Source organism: Dermacentor silvarum, chromosome 8 (assembly GCF_013339745.2).
Source record: "Dermacentor silvarum isolate Dsil-2018 chromosome 8, BIME_Dsil_1.4, whole genome shotgun sequence".
NCBI lineage: Eukaryota > Metazoa > Arthropoda > Arachnida > Ixodida > Ixodidae > Dermacentor > Dermacentor silvarum.
In genome coordinates, this window is record NC_051161.1 from 74,737,274 (window position 1) to 74,753,029 (window position 15,756).

Genomic DNA, 15,756 nt, shown 5'->3' on the forward strand with positions numbered 1-15,756 from the left:
GAAGTGCATTTTTTCGATTAACGTCTTCGAACTGAAAACATGACCAATGTCAACGCGCCCAGACGTCCCTGTGGATGCTTCGTAGGCTCGGCGTCACATCTCAGTTGTTCTTTATAAAGTTTTTTTTACAAGTAATCGTAGTTAATCCGGAAGACATGTTTAACGCCTAAACAGCTCTCAATTAAGTTTAGGAAATGTACACGAGTGCTTCACCCCCGTATTGCCCATCTGGTACTACTTTGAACTTGCTGTAAACTCGGCTGTATCTTCTCTCTCTCTTTCATTCTCTCCTTCTCTGCATTTAAGGATAGTTACACGTAGCAATTTTTAATGTCTGTTTTTGTGCCTATAGGCGCTACGACTTAAAACGATGCCGAATCAACAAGCCTCAGCTACAGCGTCCACGACTGTGCTCACCCTGTACTTGGTGTAGGGTCTGAGCCCCTGAACGCGCAGCACGTTCTTGGCGAGCGGCAGGTCGGGCCGGTAGTACTCCCAGTCACTGGGCAGGGCCTCGTATTTCCACTGCACCAGGTAGGTGACGTTGGGCGCCAGCGGCGACGTCTTCCAGCGGATGGTCACCGTGTCGTGGGTTCGCGAGTCGGCCACCAGGTAGGGCGGCAGTGGCTGGCCGATTTGTGCTGTGCGCGGTAAAATAAATAAATAAATAAATAAATAAATAAATAAATAAATAAATAAATAAATAAATAAATAAATAAATAAATAAATAAATAAATAAATAAATAAATAAATAAATAAATGTTGCCGCTCTTTCCTCGTCTCGAATCGGTTACCGGACTAGTCGACACGTGGTCGTAACCATCCCCGCAAGCCTATATTTGCCATATTTCAATCCACTGTAGGGCAAATGCCTGACTCGGAGATATCCAATTACCTATATCATACGAAAAACCGAACTCAAGTTATACCAGCAAGTTTTCTAATATTATTATGCTCTCCGATTCTCTGCGGACCTCGAATGCGTTGCTTTCATAGTGAATTCATTGGTACTTTCGAATCTGTTTTACTATATATCATTTATGCAAGCGTATCTTTTGTAATAAACATATAATTGTGAGTGCACCACTCCTTGTAGTCTTCTGCCTTTATCTACATCTTTTGGCGCATTAATAATATTCGAGATCATTTACCAAGCAGCACAGCTTTCAGTAATAATTACATCATTGATTTTTGTTATTTCTTGCTGGAAGCACTCTTTGATATATTTGCTTTCAGTGAGGCGAAAGAAAACGGACGACTCAAAATTAAGATGGTAACGTCACTCTCTCATTAAGTCAGTCTTACTCGCATGATGGTATAGATGAATAGCGCACACCCAGGAACAGGGGCAAGCAAGAACATCTTGTCACACTGGCTAACTCGCACATCCAGTTATTTAATCATTCCACAGTTGAGAGCGTGTGTGGCTATTCATGAGTAATGATTTCATGTCATTCAGTTGTAATCATATTAAAGTCCTCGCTCGTGCCATAAAAGCCTTTTTTCTTCTTCTTTTGTCCTCCCGAACGTCTTCGATACCACTGAAGGAAATTTCTGCGTAACGTACCTGTACGTAATGACAATGAAGTACCCAGGAAAACTTGTTTTCGGAATGTTTTAGAATTATTATAAGGAAAAGATAGGACCAATTATAAAGCTGCACCTCGTATTGTATTCAACTCAAATATCATTATGATCAAGCAAGTTAACCAGGCTGCGCAAGAGCCCATATTGGAGGGTTCCACATATCTATGTTGATCATCCAAAACTCTCAGCGCAAGTCGAAATATCTTTACAAATCTTTCCTGCCTTTTATTACTTCAAAACTGCGGTTGAGGTCAAATAAATAGCCAGCCGGAGGAAAAAAATAAAGAGCAGAAAATATATACAAAAATGACACCACCTTTGACGTGTCGCAGGTATTCTGTGACTGCCAAGTTGCATCCCATGAGGCAGAATAGGTCCTGAAAACAAGTGACGGAAACACAGCAAGTTATCTCTCTGCGCGCAGCACTATAAATCAGCGGGGACAAGTTTGTATCTTTGGAAGGGCTGGTTTACATTTTGTAACTATCAAAATGCACACGCAAAGCAATCAGCATAGTAAGAACCCCAAACAGTGTCTCAAGATAAATTATCTGCAAGTCTAGCATTCAGTACGTGACGTTTCCTTGCCTTTGTTTCTGGCCCGATAACATCTCTAAGAAGCTTGACTTTCGAGGAGGAAGTGTTTCAGAACAATAGAGCGGACAGCTCTGGCAACAGTCCATATATAGGTCACGTAAGGCAAGTCGCTAAAAGCGCAAGCGTCTGAATATTCTCTTATTCCTTTTTCTTGCAAACTGTTATTCTATAGTCCCCTGTCAAGTCTAATACAGCCCGCGAAATATGCAACCACGTAAGACGCAGTCAAGTATTTACTGGAAAAAAAGAGGCACTTACCTTTCCATGAGACGAGGTGGTCTTATTCTGCGAGCGGGAAAAAAGACAAATAAAGTTTAGATACTCTCGAAAGATGGGGATCCGAGGCAAATATTGATTTAAAAAATGTGTCAAGGCACTCACGCAAACATGATCACATGACGAAGGATATCGCCACTTGTCACAACCATCCCGGCACTGTAAAGAGAATAACGGGAAACAACAAATGTAGAAAGCGAGTTTAATTATCGTAATTATCTTTATTCGGTCTATCTTCGGGCTAGCGTTTGTATGCGTGTTTCTACTTTTACGTGCGCGAATGTGCGTGTACCGTGCACGAGTTCGAGCGCGTTTGTCTGTCTGCGTGCGTGTATGCGTGCGCATGCGTACGTGCTACTTGCTTCTTTGTGTCACTTTGGCGCGAAGTTCTCTCCTTTAACGTCTGTAATCAACTTCTTCCATGGCTGTGTGCCACTGTTTGTGTTTGTAGAAAAATAACAGCAGCGACAATGACATAAATAACAGCAACGAAAGAGTACAACAAATTTAATAAAACATTCTGTCGTTCAATCTTTGCGTGTACAATATTTTGACGGCGCACTCGCAATCTGCTATACTTTCTTCAAAACCCTGCCCGGTGCACATCGGATACTTTCCTCGTAGGAGCCACACGATAGGAACTGGTATGCCCGAGCTATTGTCGCTGGAAAGTGAGACGCATTAAAATTATAATTGGCTCTGGCGTCGCGCCAGGCTGTGCGCCCGCATTTTGTTGTCGTTATTGTGGCAATGAGGCGCCTGTGAAGACAATGGAGGCCGAGATGAAACGAATAAAATAGAAGCAAGAAAGAAAGCGCGAAAGCATAAATCTGTAGAACAGAATAAACGACGGAAGATGTAGAGAAAGCGACTTTCAGGTGAGAAGAGACCTGGCTGCCATATATTTTCACGGGAGTTGTTTCACAATATCGTATCTTTTTTTATCTAGTACCATACAATGTGTTGCTATGGGACTTTGCGTCATCGTCTTTGTTTCTTTTTTGCTTTTATTGTGTGTCTTGACCGGGGGTAAGTTGGGGAAGAAACAAAATTAAAAATTTGCAATATGAACTCGTTAAAACTTGTTCTTGGGCTAGTTGGTTCATAATGCTTAAGAAGAAGACGTAATCATCATGGTCATATTTCAGTGGGTTTGCTTGTTTGTTGCTTCACTGCGCATGTGTGGTAAACTCCTTAAATTGACGCCTCTGATGGTAATAAAATTTAGTGCAAAGTTTGCGTTTGTCCATGTCGATACCTTCTCGTCCTTGTCTGACCTCGGCGCCACATTTTTTCTTAAGCATTACGAACTAATGGATGCACTAGCGGGTCATTTAATATCCACACTCTGAGAGTATATAACCCGCTTAATTATGACAGTGTTGTTACGACAGTGGAGGTAATTCTGGATATGAGACAATGATTAAGGTGCCACCTGAGCAAGACTTAATTACTTGTAATAAAAGCTATGAACGTTAAGCCCTGGGAGACATGCTACCACAACGAACAACCGGGTACTGCGAAGAGTGAGTCACCACTCACTCTTCGCAGTACCCGGTTGTTCGTTGTGGTAGCATGTGGTAGCATGTTCGTTGTGGTAGCTTCCTTAAGCAGGCAGAACGTTTGCGTATGGAGTTTAATAAAGAAGAATAGTTCGTCTTACATTACGACCTTTTCTTTTTCTTCTTGAATCGCAACACATTTCCATTCCCAGCTCAGTAAAAGATATCACAGAGTGCTTGCGGTGTTACAAACATGCCGGCGTCAAAAAAAAAAAATTCTTTTTTTTCCATTTTGAGTTAAACTTCCTTTTAACCCAATAGACAAGCATTATGCTTTCAAGAACTACAGACAAACGGACAATGAACATACAGTTATATTTCTGTAGTAGCAACTTGACTTGCGCCAGTTGGTTCATCTCGATTATAACTTGAAGTAGCGCGAAGGGATAAGGACAGCGCTCATCCTGAAAGGTTTTTTTTTTTTTGTTGTTGTTGTTCCTGTCCTCGTTCCTTAGCGTTGCCTCAAGTTATATTTCAGTTATATTTCATTCTGTACGTATGCTGTGTGCCTGTATGTCTCTCTCTCTCTCTCTCAGTGTGTGTGTGTGTGTGTGTGTGTGTGTGTGTGTGTGTGTGTGTGTGTGTGTGTGTGTGTGTGTGTGTGTGTGTGTGTGTGTGTGTGCGTGTGAGCGCGCTTGTCTGTAATGTGGGCTAGAACATAGCGAACACACGAGCCTAATAACAAACACGGAAACTTACGATATCGCGCAGCGTTTCGCCCCAATAGATGCACCAGGTTGGCCCCTATACGCTCACATACGCGTACTAGTATCTGACGAAGGATACTCAGCTAAATAGCTGACGAACGAGCGCGAGCGTTTGTTTTGCTTCGCGATAAATATTGCACCGCCAGGAAGATGTTCCAAGCGAGCACAGCTTTCCGACAGCGATAATCAGAGACGAGCGGTCAAAAGTGAACGCCCTCGACGGATCACAGTTCTTCTCCTCTGGCGCGCGCGCTAAAGAACACAAACGCGGATAACGCATAATTTCTCCCCCAAACGAATGACGCGTGCCATACCAACACACAGGCCACGGCACAGGGCGCCTTACAGTAAAGTATTTGTATATATACACAAGGCCGTTTCACACCGATCGAGAGAGCAGTGTGATAAACATGGCGATAGCTTCTCTGTTTGTTTCGCACTAGCGGGCCGCGTATGAAAGGCAAGCAGTCATAACAAGTTATTGATGTTTCGTGCCGTAAGAGGTTGAAAGGTTATTGAGTGTGGCGGCATGTGTTTGGCAAGGCTATTGACCGTTTTAGGATAGTGGCGCGAAAAAAAAAATCTGGGACTTTATCTACAAGCCACGCGCATTGGGGAGAACAAGAAGGACGACTTCCCGAAGCCAGGCGCTTCATGATTACATATGAGCGCACAAGGGTTTTGCGTTTACAGGGGCAAAGAGCAGATGTGATACGTGGGACATATTTAATGAAAGGTTCAATTCCGGCGTTTAAGGGAAAGTATAAGGAATCTGTAAGGAAACTACCCCCGAAAGTCAAGCTGTATCAAACAGCTTGGTCCATCTTTCAGCATGCGGTTACTGAAATCCAACTTCAACCTTCTAGATGCAGCAAACTACAATTACGGTATTTTATAACAATTGTATAAACATGTTTTAGCATAAGGTACAGCAGGGACTGTCTGACCGTTTAATTTGACGACGAATACGTGCTCGTACTGCAGAACCCCTGTGGCATCCTTTCATTTCCGCCGTGCTGCCGAGGGGTCCTTCATGCGCCGCCATTGAACCAAATTACTTTAATAACTTCAGCTCTCTTGACCCTAACTTGAGACTTTGCCTACCACCTGGACTCTCCCGTCGCGAAACAACTTTACACATGTGGTTGGGCATCACATTTACGAACGCCTATTCGTTCCTAATAGGGATGGCCAACAGTGCAGCGTGCAATTTGTGCGGGTGCGACGAGACTCTCGAGCACTTTCTGGGCCACTGTCCATCCTCTGACACTCAACGACGTACCCTCAAAGCTAAACTCAACCTGTTAGATAACAGAATGCTCTCGGAAAAAAAAAAGATCCTTGGGCCATGGCCTATGCATTCTTGCATGCAAAAGGCCACAAAAGCTATTCTGCAGTTAGTGAAGAATACTGGATTGTACGAACGCTTGTGACAGCGGAGATTCTTCTGTTATTTTTCTCTATTATTTTTCTTTTCTCTGCTTATCTATTCTTCCCCCTTTCCCCTCCAGAAGTGTAGGGCAGCCAACCGGGCACGTCCTTGGTTAACCTCCCAACCTTTCCCTCTTCGTTTCTCTCTCTCTCTCTCTCTCAACTGTGTAAGTTTTCCTATTCAAAATTAAACAGATGCGATTACCACAATGCCCTACATGCAACATACGCGAGGACATAACCACTTCGCTTGCAGGCTGTTTATGTTAGAAGGAAAAGCCCTAATGTCAGCCTTTGTCCTCCCTTAAGTTGCAACCCTTGTTTGCCCCATGGACTAAAGCTGCCTGTACATGTGCGCAGCGAAGACACTCTTAACCTTCCTTAGAGGCACTAGTTTTCGTAAGATCCTGTTTGTTGAGTGTTCTGGTATGTTTTGTGTACATGGGGCGTACCATTTCATTTTTCATCATTACCATCTGGATGGTAATGATGAAATCTGCCACGTCCCTTCCAGCAAACTAAAACAACAACTCGTCCGAGTCAAAGACAGCCTCGAAAAAGAAAAATATCCCGGCGTCATCTACAAAATTCCTTGCCAGGACTGCCAGGCGTGCTACGTAGGCGAGACGGGAAACTTTAAAAGAAGGCTACAGCAGCACCACAATGATGTAGCCAAAGGGCACACGGTTTCCAGCGCCCTAGCAGAGCATCACGAGAAGACTGGTCACAGTATTAACTGGCATTCGGCTTCCATCATCGAAAGAGAGAAGAAATTATCATCGCGATTGCTTCTCGAATCATTTTGCATACAATCTACGACTAACACAATAAACCGGACACGGGGCCCCCTCCCTGAGTTGTACGCAAGCGCCTTACGTCTACCGCCGCATATATACTAAAGATCACCATGCATTCGTTCATTGTGAACAAGGCACCCGTACTGGGCGCCGAAACGTCAATCTGTTGTTTTTGTGTTCTTCAGTTGGTGAGTGTACGTTTATACAGCCATGTTCTTTCCTCGCCAGACGAGTTTTCGTCAAACCCTAGACTTCATTACCATCTGGAGTAGCATGCTATAGGCATTCCGACAGGCAAACCTCTTCAGGATTCAATAAAGAGGATTATCTTTCTCATGTTTTCGATTGCCATGTCGCAGTATGCAAGCCTTCTCACACCTGGCTTTCTTGGTATCCAAGCACTCAGCGTATTTTCGCCTCTTTCGCCTAAGTATTCCCTCCAATACTTCAACCCTGTTTGCGGACTAGAACGCAATAGCGCAAAGGTTTAGAGGCAATTGAAATGGCGCTGATGATGATCCAGACATTGCGCGAGCGTTGCCCCTTTTTTCCGGCAACTTGTAACAGCAAAGTTGGTGCAACTTTGTTCACACCTTGCTTGAATTTAGTGTTTTATGGGTTACATTTGATGATCTAGTGAGGATAACAATATGGTATGATTCACAAAAGTTCAATGAGAAAATTCGCGCATGCGAGTGTTTCTTTATTTTCTAGTGTTGAGCTTTCTAATCTCCAGAGTACGTGGAATAGAGTGCGCGGATTGACAATGTACAGTCGCGATCAATATGAGCTACAACACAGTGTCCATTGTCGAAGGGGCCCCAAGACTGCACGGGGGGAGGAGGTGCCGACACACGAATATTTGGACAACCAAACACAGTTTCGATTACTGGTATTTATTAAAGAAACTCTTCGCATGTCGGCGCCGCTGCGCATTCTTGGAAACTCTTCGACTACGGGCCCCATGTTGCAGCTCATACTGAACGCGACTTTACTTCAAAATGGCTAAGTTTAGAAGCTGAGTTCAATTTCGCACGTGACCTTACAGCTCACCGTCCACCTTGGCAAAAGGGAGAAACTGGAAATGGAGATTCTGTACCAGTTTAACTGCGAACTCTTCACAAACACGAACGCGGCCTCATTCTAAGCCCTGCTATATATTTGAAGTCTTTCGCAGGCGAATGGTAATGTCTGACTGTCTGTAGCTTTTCCGTTAAATTCAAACACCTCTACAACAGCGATCGGCTACATTCGAAATGAACTCCCGTTATAACGAATTCGCTTCCTTCCAAACAACGCTATATAGTCTCGCCTTGCCGCTCAACACCCAATATCACGTCGCACTTAAAGGTTGACTTCGTCGAAGACTTGCGAACCTTTCTTCACAGTATCACCAGTAGGCAGAGCACACGGCATAAAAAAAAAAGAATCTCGAACGAAACACGAACTCGAGCCATGTCCTTGCGAATTCAGCGCGTCCGCGCGCGATCGCTGCCGTCGCATCAGCATCCACGCCGAAAGGAAGGGTCACGGGGTCACGCTTATATACGCATCAGCAAGCCACGCAGGGAAAAAAAAGGAGAGAAAACGCCACGCATCATCGCGATATACTATACATCCCAATCGACGACGAGTAGGCCCGTCATCGCGCGAGCAGCAGCCCGGCGCGCGACAACGAGGTAACGCCAGACCGACGCGCCGGCGCCGGCGTCGGCGGCAGCAGAAAAAAACACGGCAGTGCCCGTCGCCGCTTCAGGCCGCCATCGCCTATCGCTGCCTGTTTTGACTAGCGCATCTCGACTCAGGGTCAGGCCACGAGATCACTTTCCTAGGGGCGAAGGGAGACAGCCACATTTCTGCGGCGCGCAGCGCTGCAAGAGAGCACGCCAGCTTCTGTGTGTACACACGCACACAGGCGTGTACAGTGTGCATGTCCAGTGTGCACGGTCACGCCATGTTGCCGAGATTCAAGCGCGCACGCGCGCCGGCTCCTTTTCAATGCGAACGGCAGAAAGCGCGATGAGCGTGCGACACGCGAAACCTGCGGAGACGCCGCGCCATCAGCGGCACTTGCGCGAGCGGTGGTATATATACACAGGGTGATACTTTTAAAGTTTTATGGAATTTTCAAAAATAGCCTGATGTAGATAACATAACTCTCGTCCCTCGAGCTCGATTATTCAGGGAGGCGGACATTACTTGGACGAGAAATCGAAAAACATACTCAACTAATTAACAAAAAGTTCGCGAATTATCTTTTGAAACACTGTACGGCACATATTGCAATTTACGAATTATTGCCAGAGAGTTTGCAAGGCGTGTTCAATTGGAATGAATTTCCAGAATGGCGATATAGTTTGGAGATATGCGCCATCAAACTTGCTGTAAAAAAATGTGCGGATCCCACGCACTGTGGCAATCGATGTAAGCACAGCTTTCGATGCTGTTTGCTTTGATTGACGATAATTATTGTTCCGCTTGTCGCTTCTGGTCGTGGTGCTCACCACGCTCCTCGTCTTCCATGACTGCCACGCGTACGTCGTTGCCTTGCCTCACGTTTTCGAGCCAGCATACATTCGCGGTCTGCGCCACGCGTTTCGCTACGTAGCGCGGACCCTCCTTTTCCGCGCGACGCTTCTTTCGGACCTGGGTGTCCTCGACGCTGTGTGCACGCTTTGGAGCCATTTTGCTGGCGCGTGTTTACGTGCTCCTTCTACATACGTGGCCAGCACCCTGTTGAGACGCCAGCTCCAAGTGCTCTCTCCAGGCTATGGACGATTGTAATGTTTACACTATCACAGCGCAGCGCGCGACCTCCACAGCCCAGCGGCTTCATTTTTGTCGCGTAGGAAAGCAGGCGCAGCATGCTCCGTACGCACAAACTGTGAAACGCCGCCGCGGCGGCGCCAGCGGCGATGCGCGGACGCGAGCGCCATCTGATGGTGTTGCAAGAAACCTAGCGGCGCGCGCGAGCAAGTACGCAGCAGTGGCAGCAGCGACCGGAAAGTCCGGAGAAGAGGCAAAGAATGCTTCGCTTTAAAGGCTACCGTATTTATAGAATGTACGGCTTGTCAAAACGATAGCCTGTGCTGAAAATTCGCCTGGAGTGTCCATATAATTGCTATCGCCACAATAATAATAGAAGTTACCGTGTTCATAAAACGTACGGCTTGTCACAAATGATGACCTGTGGAGATGCTGGTATAGCGCCAGCCCGACCAGCTCGTAACGATAGGGGCCACGTGAGCGCGTCGCCGACTGAAAGCCCTTCTTCAATGACCCCCAGGAAGGTCAATCTAGAGCGTGGACGAGGACGAGAGGGCACGAAATTGTCGTCGGAGTTCGCATTCAGCGCAACACCGTCGGTCCCTCGTCTTTTCATAACACAGGCAACGAGAGAGAGGGGTACAAATAATAATAAAAAAAGAACAGAAAAGCATAACGCACCCGCAGACGCGGTACACAGAGCAAGAGACCGACGCGTGCGGGCTGGCGAGCGCAGACAAACGAATCGAGCCAGGATAGGCCCGTTTTCCAGGAACGCTCGACTCACGGCCGTGGGGAAGGACGAGGACTGCGTGGCGGCAGAGAGCGCGAAACGTCAGACACGCTCCGATGGGCCGACGCTATTTGCTCTATTCAGGCTCGGCAGTTCCTTTCTTTATATATTTTTTCTTCCCCCCCCCCCTTTTTTTTTTCGCCTTTGTTCCGACGCCTGCCTCATAAAGCATAACGTCATAAAGCAAGTATATACGCATACAGAGAGATGTGCAAAGGCCAGGCGAGGGCAAGTCTATACCGGGACCTTGGCAAGGGATAACCTGCAGTTCCGTGTTTTCCTCAATAGCCTAGCTTCTCAACACCTGAGCGACGAAAGGTTGGGTACTTCGCTTGCAAGACTATAACGGCGTTTTCCAGTGACCGAGCAGGAGCACGCATGCAGAACTGCTCCCAGAACTACCTCTTGTGAGGGTTAGCTGCGAGCTCGACTGCTGCTCCACTGCTATCGCAAGAGCTCCCAGGAGCGCTGAGGGAGCAGTTACGAGTGCTACCGTGCGCCCACTGCAAAATACGGTGTAGTGGCCAGCTTGCGTTAAAATACAGAATCCTTAGTCCAATGGAATGTGTGAAATTCTGAACAGTGCATCTACGCGCCAACCTTCGGCTGTCTCACATTCATATGACGTGCGACTCGTTTTGTTTTCGACCAAGGAAAACGGGGAAACGGTAATGACTTACGAACCTCGCATTACAAAGGCTTACCAAGCGTAGTGACGCTGCTACAATGTACTGGAATGCAGCAGAGCTCTGTCACTAAACTATTAAATAAAGAATCGTGCCCTCACGATTGTCATTAAGGAAGAACTACGCGGTTTGACCAGAAGGACCATACGCAACTGCAAAGAAATACGACATGTTGCGCTGAAAGAGTCATCACATCACTTAGCCATAGCCTCGTATATACTCTCTGGGCCTGGTCGATAACTGCACTTCCCATTCTTTAGCGCCATCGCGACTAGTTCTAAAGTGAGCCGCCAGGTGACGCCAGGCTATGACTTAGCCTTACCACGAATAGGCTTGGCTGAGTTCTCGCGCACTACTATGATGTCACGAATGTGAGTCTTGAGTGATTAGTACATGGACAGAGCGTCCAGCCTTCGGAACCCTTCTTGCTTTAGTTCGAGGGAAGCGAACGCTGCGACCTTTTGTCGCCACTTCTGTCGTCGTCTATGGAAGCGAGTGACGCGGCCAAACCGCATGTTGCGTGACACACGGTCAGTCAAGCGGCTGGTACACTCGCCATGCGCATGCAACTGGATGGTCGGAGCCGGTCCACGAAGGGCCCATTTTTTTTGGACGTACATGTTGGGTCTTGTTTTCTTTTTTTTTTCCTTTTTTTTCTCTACCTACTTCAAACCTCTAGGGAGTTTCTGCGAATGTTCTCTCATTTGTGACGAGCGGCGCAGAGGGAACATCCGGTAACCGTGACGGAGCACGGTGCAGGATGCGGAGCTTTGAAGTGAGTGAGCCGCGCGCACGCACTCTCGCTGACGGTTTTAAAACTGGTGCAACCAAGAAAACTGTTTAATAGAACTGCCGCGTGCTGCTCTTAAACTGCATATGCTTGAGAAATCACACGCTTAGAAATCAATTGCAGCAACGCTGATTATTAGGAAAGTCGGTCGATTTTCGTCTTGATATATTTGCAGTACTACATTTGACGAGGCAGGACCAGAAGAGGCGCGCAAGACGTTCACTGGCACACTATAACTGGTAGCGTAATGCTTTGGTAATGCCGTGTTAGCACTGCCTCCACTTTTTTTTTTTTTACGTTGTCGAGGACATCTACACGCATTTCATTATACATATTTATGTAGTATCCCAGCACCTCTCCCATGTCGTTGCTCTTGTTCAGCGCTATTACACTGAAATGTAGTTGTAAAAACGGTGTTCCCAGAAGAATGACTGATCGCGAGCGAGCGCCTTCTTTACGATTATGTCAAGATATATGCACGCGTCATATGATTGAACTAAAGCGACTGAGATAGCTGCTGTACCCAGTGCTGCGTAATCACGCCTCTAGAGCTTGTTAAGGATAACAGCTCTTTATTTGCCACCGACTTCATTTAATTAAAGCAGTTCGCCTTTCCTCAGTGGCGTCATTTCATTCAACCGTATCACTCAATGCTAAGCGCACATGATGCAATAACCGTTTGCATGACTTAGGTCAAGATATAGGTGCAGAGCCTTTACTGAAAGAAAATGTAAAGGTGGTGTGGTGAAGCACAAAAATACTTTGCTACACAGCCAACACTGGATTTGGAGGTTGGGAATACAGGGGACCGAAAAGAAAAGAAAGAATTATAAACGCTAAGTCAATATTGAACCACGCAGCAAAATTGAAAGTGCTCGCGCAGGCAAGCACACTGTATATGCATTACATATATAATAGGCTTAGAAAATGTAGCAACACCTTCAAAGTCTCCTGAACCGACTGACGGTGAGATCGGTGATCAATTAAACAACGCCTTGTATGGCACCGGGTCGTTACAACACCCTGGGGCCCCATTTCGTGTATTGATTCATTTCATTTTTCATTTTTGTCGGGCCTGTCGTGTCAGTCGGCCGATACCAGTGATAACGGTGGTGCCGCGGCGTCCTGAGCCAATTGCGAAGAGTAAAAAATGATAAACGAATAAACAGATCCTTACACAATACAGGCCCTGGTCAGAGAGATAGTGATCGTCATTAAAAAATAATTATATCCTGGAATTTTACAAGCCAAAACTACGATTTGATTATGCGGCACGCTGTAGTGATGAATTCCGGATTAAGTTTGTACCACCTGGGGTTCTTTAACGTGCACCCAATGCACGATACACGGGCGTTTTCGCATTTCACCGCAGACGCCGTTACCAAGCAAACAACGACCGAAGACGTGAACCTCCTCGCCGAGACGTGGGAGGCCAAGATCTCCACCCCGGCCCTGGACGACCAACGACGTCTTGTCGCCAGAGCCCGGGATGCTATCGCGGCGAGAGGATTCCTGAAATGAGGGACCATCCCATCTAGAGTGATTCAAAGCTCAAACGCTCGGGAACACTGTCTCGAAAATTAAAGTTTATTTAATCGTCATCATCACACCCATCGTCATTAAAGGCAATGTTGGGCACAGCGGCCAAAGAAATGATATATATACATGTTCTGTCCGCAAGCTAAAGGAGCACCCTCAGCCGCTGTGGTGCAGAATAAGTTTGAGAAAGTCAAGAAACGGCTGGTAAGATCACTCGTGAGGCACTGAACCTGCAAAGAGCCGTGACGTGCAGGCGCCCACTTCGCCATGACGTATCAGGTGAACAGTTCAACACCAAGAAAAGTAACTTAACCGAATCACCGCCTGCGTCAAAAGCGATCTCGCAAGCTTGGGATTAGCAGCAAAGTGTGTTACGAAGCACTTCCCCACTGACTCTGTCTGGCCTTCCGTGCCGCAGTTTCTCGTCAGGTCGAAGCGCAAAGCAACAACTACGAAAAAAAAAATGTAATGATGGCACTCGGAAAAGGCAGGGCAAGCTGCAGTGTCGCAGACACCGTGCACGGCCGGGGTTGTGACAGAGCTGTTTCGGATACGATGGAGCACAGCCGAGGGGGACAGCACACCCTGAAGACATCACCGATCCGAGAGATGCATCGTCGCGTGCAAAGCCCATCAACGACTTTCCATCTCCGTCACCCGCTGCCTTCGAACGACGAACATGACACAGGGAACATGCTAACAGCACAAGGTTCCTCTATCAGGCGATGCCGCGCGAGAGGATCTATGTGGGGTCGGTGCAGTCTAGACCGGCTGTGCGCTGTGCTAGATAAATTAGTCAGCAGTAACCTAAGACTAACCGACGAAGAGAGCAAACGGGGATATAGCCGATATTCTAACTGACATTAAGAGAGAAAAAAAATGGAGCTCGGCAGGCCATGTAATGCGTAGGATGGATAACCGGTGGACCATTAGAGTTACGGAATGGATACCAAGAGAAGGGAAGCGCAGTCGAGGACGGCAGAAAACTAGGTGAGGTGATGAAGTTAGGAAATTTGCAGGCGCGAGTTGGAATGAGCTAGCGCAAGCCTGGGGTGATTGGAGATCGCAGGGAGAGGCCTTAGTCCTGCAGCGGACATAAAAATCGGCTGCTGCTGCTGCTGCTGCTGCTGCTGCTGCTGCTGCTGATGCTGCTGCTGCTGATGATGATGATGATGATAATGATCCTAACAATGGCCTACCGCGGCAGCTTAGCGCGCTTGGGCGTTGCGCTGCGAGGTACTACAACGCAGACAAAGCGCGACACCTTGAAGATTCGCACGTACCCTCGGGTTAAGGAGCGGTAGCTTTGTCAATGTTTGAACACAACGGGTAAGAATAATCTGCATGGTAGTGGAACTATAAGCCAACATTTATAGTCTGATTGGCCGCTCTGTACGAACGTGTCATGTCATAGTTACTAGGGAGCGTCACAGATTAATTAGCATTACAGGAAGTGGCGGGTCTATGCTTCACAGCCAGACGAGCAAATATTGCTCCTCACACGCAAAATATTTGGCCCATTAAGAGTTTATTTTCACGCTTATAATGAAGTTCTAGTGGCATTCGCTTTGTGTCAAAGCACTTTGGAACGTTGTTTATCTTCGGCCACTTACAGGGTTAAGCAGTAGCACTTGACAAGACTCAGAACCACATAAAAATTTAAGGGTTATAAATAACACCATGTCTAATCATAATCATTCAATTTAAGCGGCGAAAAACTGGCATTCCCCGCTAGCCACAAAGCTCAACAGTTGTTCAAGTGTAAACAAGTGAGTGAGGCAACTGTTCAGACGCTTGAATTTCCTTTGCTCGTGCGATTCCGGCCACTAGCTTCTTACATAGCTATAACACCGCAAAACATTTCAGGCATCCAGACAGGCAGAGCCGGGACTCGAAGTAGCGTTACATAAGCACCAACGACGTTAAGCATCAGGGCCGACAAGCTCAATCTCCGGATCTCAGAAGTTCTCGCGCCGCCGCTAACCAAGAAAGCGCTACGTCCGCTCCCGTTCAGCAGAAAGCACGCCCCGAGGTATCGTGTCTCTCTCGGGCACGGGCCAAAAACACCCGCCGCCACTCAGGAAGAAAACACCCGTCGCACGCGTACCGACAGCGGACGATCGAGGCTCGGCGCGGTCCCGTGTTTCCAGTACGCACCGCCGTCATATCCCCCCCTCCCGTCCGTTGCACTTCCATTACCCTCTCTTTCTTACACGCGCGAATCG

General features: G+C 47.0%; 1 protein-coding gene across 1 annotated transcript in view; it reads right to left on the reverse strand.

Annotated features, from left to right (window-relative positions):
• The window catches only part of LOC119462211 (proto-oncogene tyrosine-protein kinase ROS-like), a 187,641-nt gene that overhangs the window by 95,643 nt on the left and 76,242 nt on the right, over window positions 1-15,756 (reverse strand). The window contains 4 exon segments of the mRNA XM_049672884.1: window positions 418-641; window positions 1,904-1,964; window positions 2,443-2,469; window positions 2,566-2,619. Coding sequence (XP_049528841.1) covers window positions 418-641; window positions 1,904-1,964; window positions 2,443-2,469; window positions 2,566-2,619 — 366 coding nt within the window.